Here is a 1222-nt window from a genome sequence, read left to right as displayed (position 1 = left end):
AGTTACAGCACTGATAAAAACCCTTTAAATCAATTTTTTTAACACTGTTCTCGTATTGCAAAGAAAGGCCAACCAGCCCTGGGTCTGCGTGGCGAGGCAACCTTGTTAAACAGCATTATTAGAACATTAAATATGCTTAGACTGAAACTTGAGTCTTATTCCATAGATTCTTATTCCATGCGTTGCTGATTAACCTCAACCTAAATGTTGCAGTAATGAAATAATAACCTCCATTTAATCTAACATCTAACTGATCACGAAAAAAAAATGTATGCAATTTTTTTTTTTTCAAATGGGAATAAATTCTGGCTTTGAGTTTATATTCAGTGTTTATGTTGTTGATAAAACCTTTTGGACAAAAAAAATAAATAAATAAATAAAAATGCACACTAATGTGTTTACACGGCTGTAAAGTCAAGACCGGTGTTCTGTCAGATGAGCATACTCCATCAGACCAGCATACCTATAGTCAATACCCATTTATTCCTTAAGTTAATCCCTTTAGTTTTGTATGAAAAGTAGACTTTAGACTACCTCAACGGCCCTGTATCCCTTTAGTCATTTAAAAAAAAAATATTAACTACTTACTTTTTGGTGTTTTTTGAAGTGTATGGCGATCTGACCTTAAATTGTTTTTTTTGTACATGACTAAATAGATTCACGCTTGTTGAGGTAGTTTCAAGTCTATTTTTCGTACAAAACTAAAGGGATAAACTCAAATCTGAATTCTTGCATATTGACTATGGGTATGTTGGTCTGACGGGGTATGCTGATCTGACAGAACACCGGTCAATAAGAGACAATGGGAGAAAAATAGTAAGAATACGATGAGGGTAGATAGGTTAAATTAAAACCTTTTTCTATGCTTTGTAAATGTCTTTATTCAGAGAGAGCCTTGGTGACTGCTTGGTGAGAATGACAATTTAATGGATGCTTTGTGTTTCAGGTATGCCCATGACAGTGCCAACCTATCCTATGGGTAAGTGGTTAGGCTCAGATTGGTCACTACTGGTTTTATATTTAATCATTTTCTGGTGCAATTTATTAGTGAATTAAAAGAAAATTGTTTTACAGTGTTTGCATAAATTCTCTGTGGGACACAGAACCACAGATCCCAGCTGTGGCACGGATAGCATCAAACTGGAACCATTTTAGTTTAAGTTCCAAAAACAAAACAACTAGACTTCAGTTTTAATGGATGTCATCATATACATGGTACATG

The 1222-nt window shown here is 34.5% G+C and overlaps 1 protein-coding gene across 1 annotated transcript in view; it reads left to right on the top strand.

Annotated features, from left to right (window-relative positions):
- The window catches only part of LOC107098457 (unconventional myosin-XVB-like), a 53041-nt gene that overhangs the window by 20153 nt on the left and 31666 nt on the right, over positions 1 to 1222 (top strand). Inside the window, 1 exon segment of the mRNA XM_015396169.1 lies at positions 947 to 979. Within this exon segment, the coding sequence (XP_015251655.1) occupies positions 947 to 979 (33 nt within the window).

This window comes from Cyprinodon variegatus, unplaced genomic scaffold, assembly GCF_000732505.1.
Source record: "Cyprinodon variegatus isolate N-32 unplaced genomic scaffold, C_variegatus-1.0 Scaffold779, whole genome shotgun sequence".
NCBI classification, from domain to species: domain Eukaryota; kingdom Metazoa; phylum Chordata; class Actinopteri; order Cyprinodontiformes; family Cyprinodontidae; genus Cyprinodon; species Cyprinodon variegatus.
This window is presented reverse-complemented; position numbering and strand designations above follow the sequence as displayed.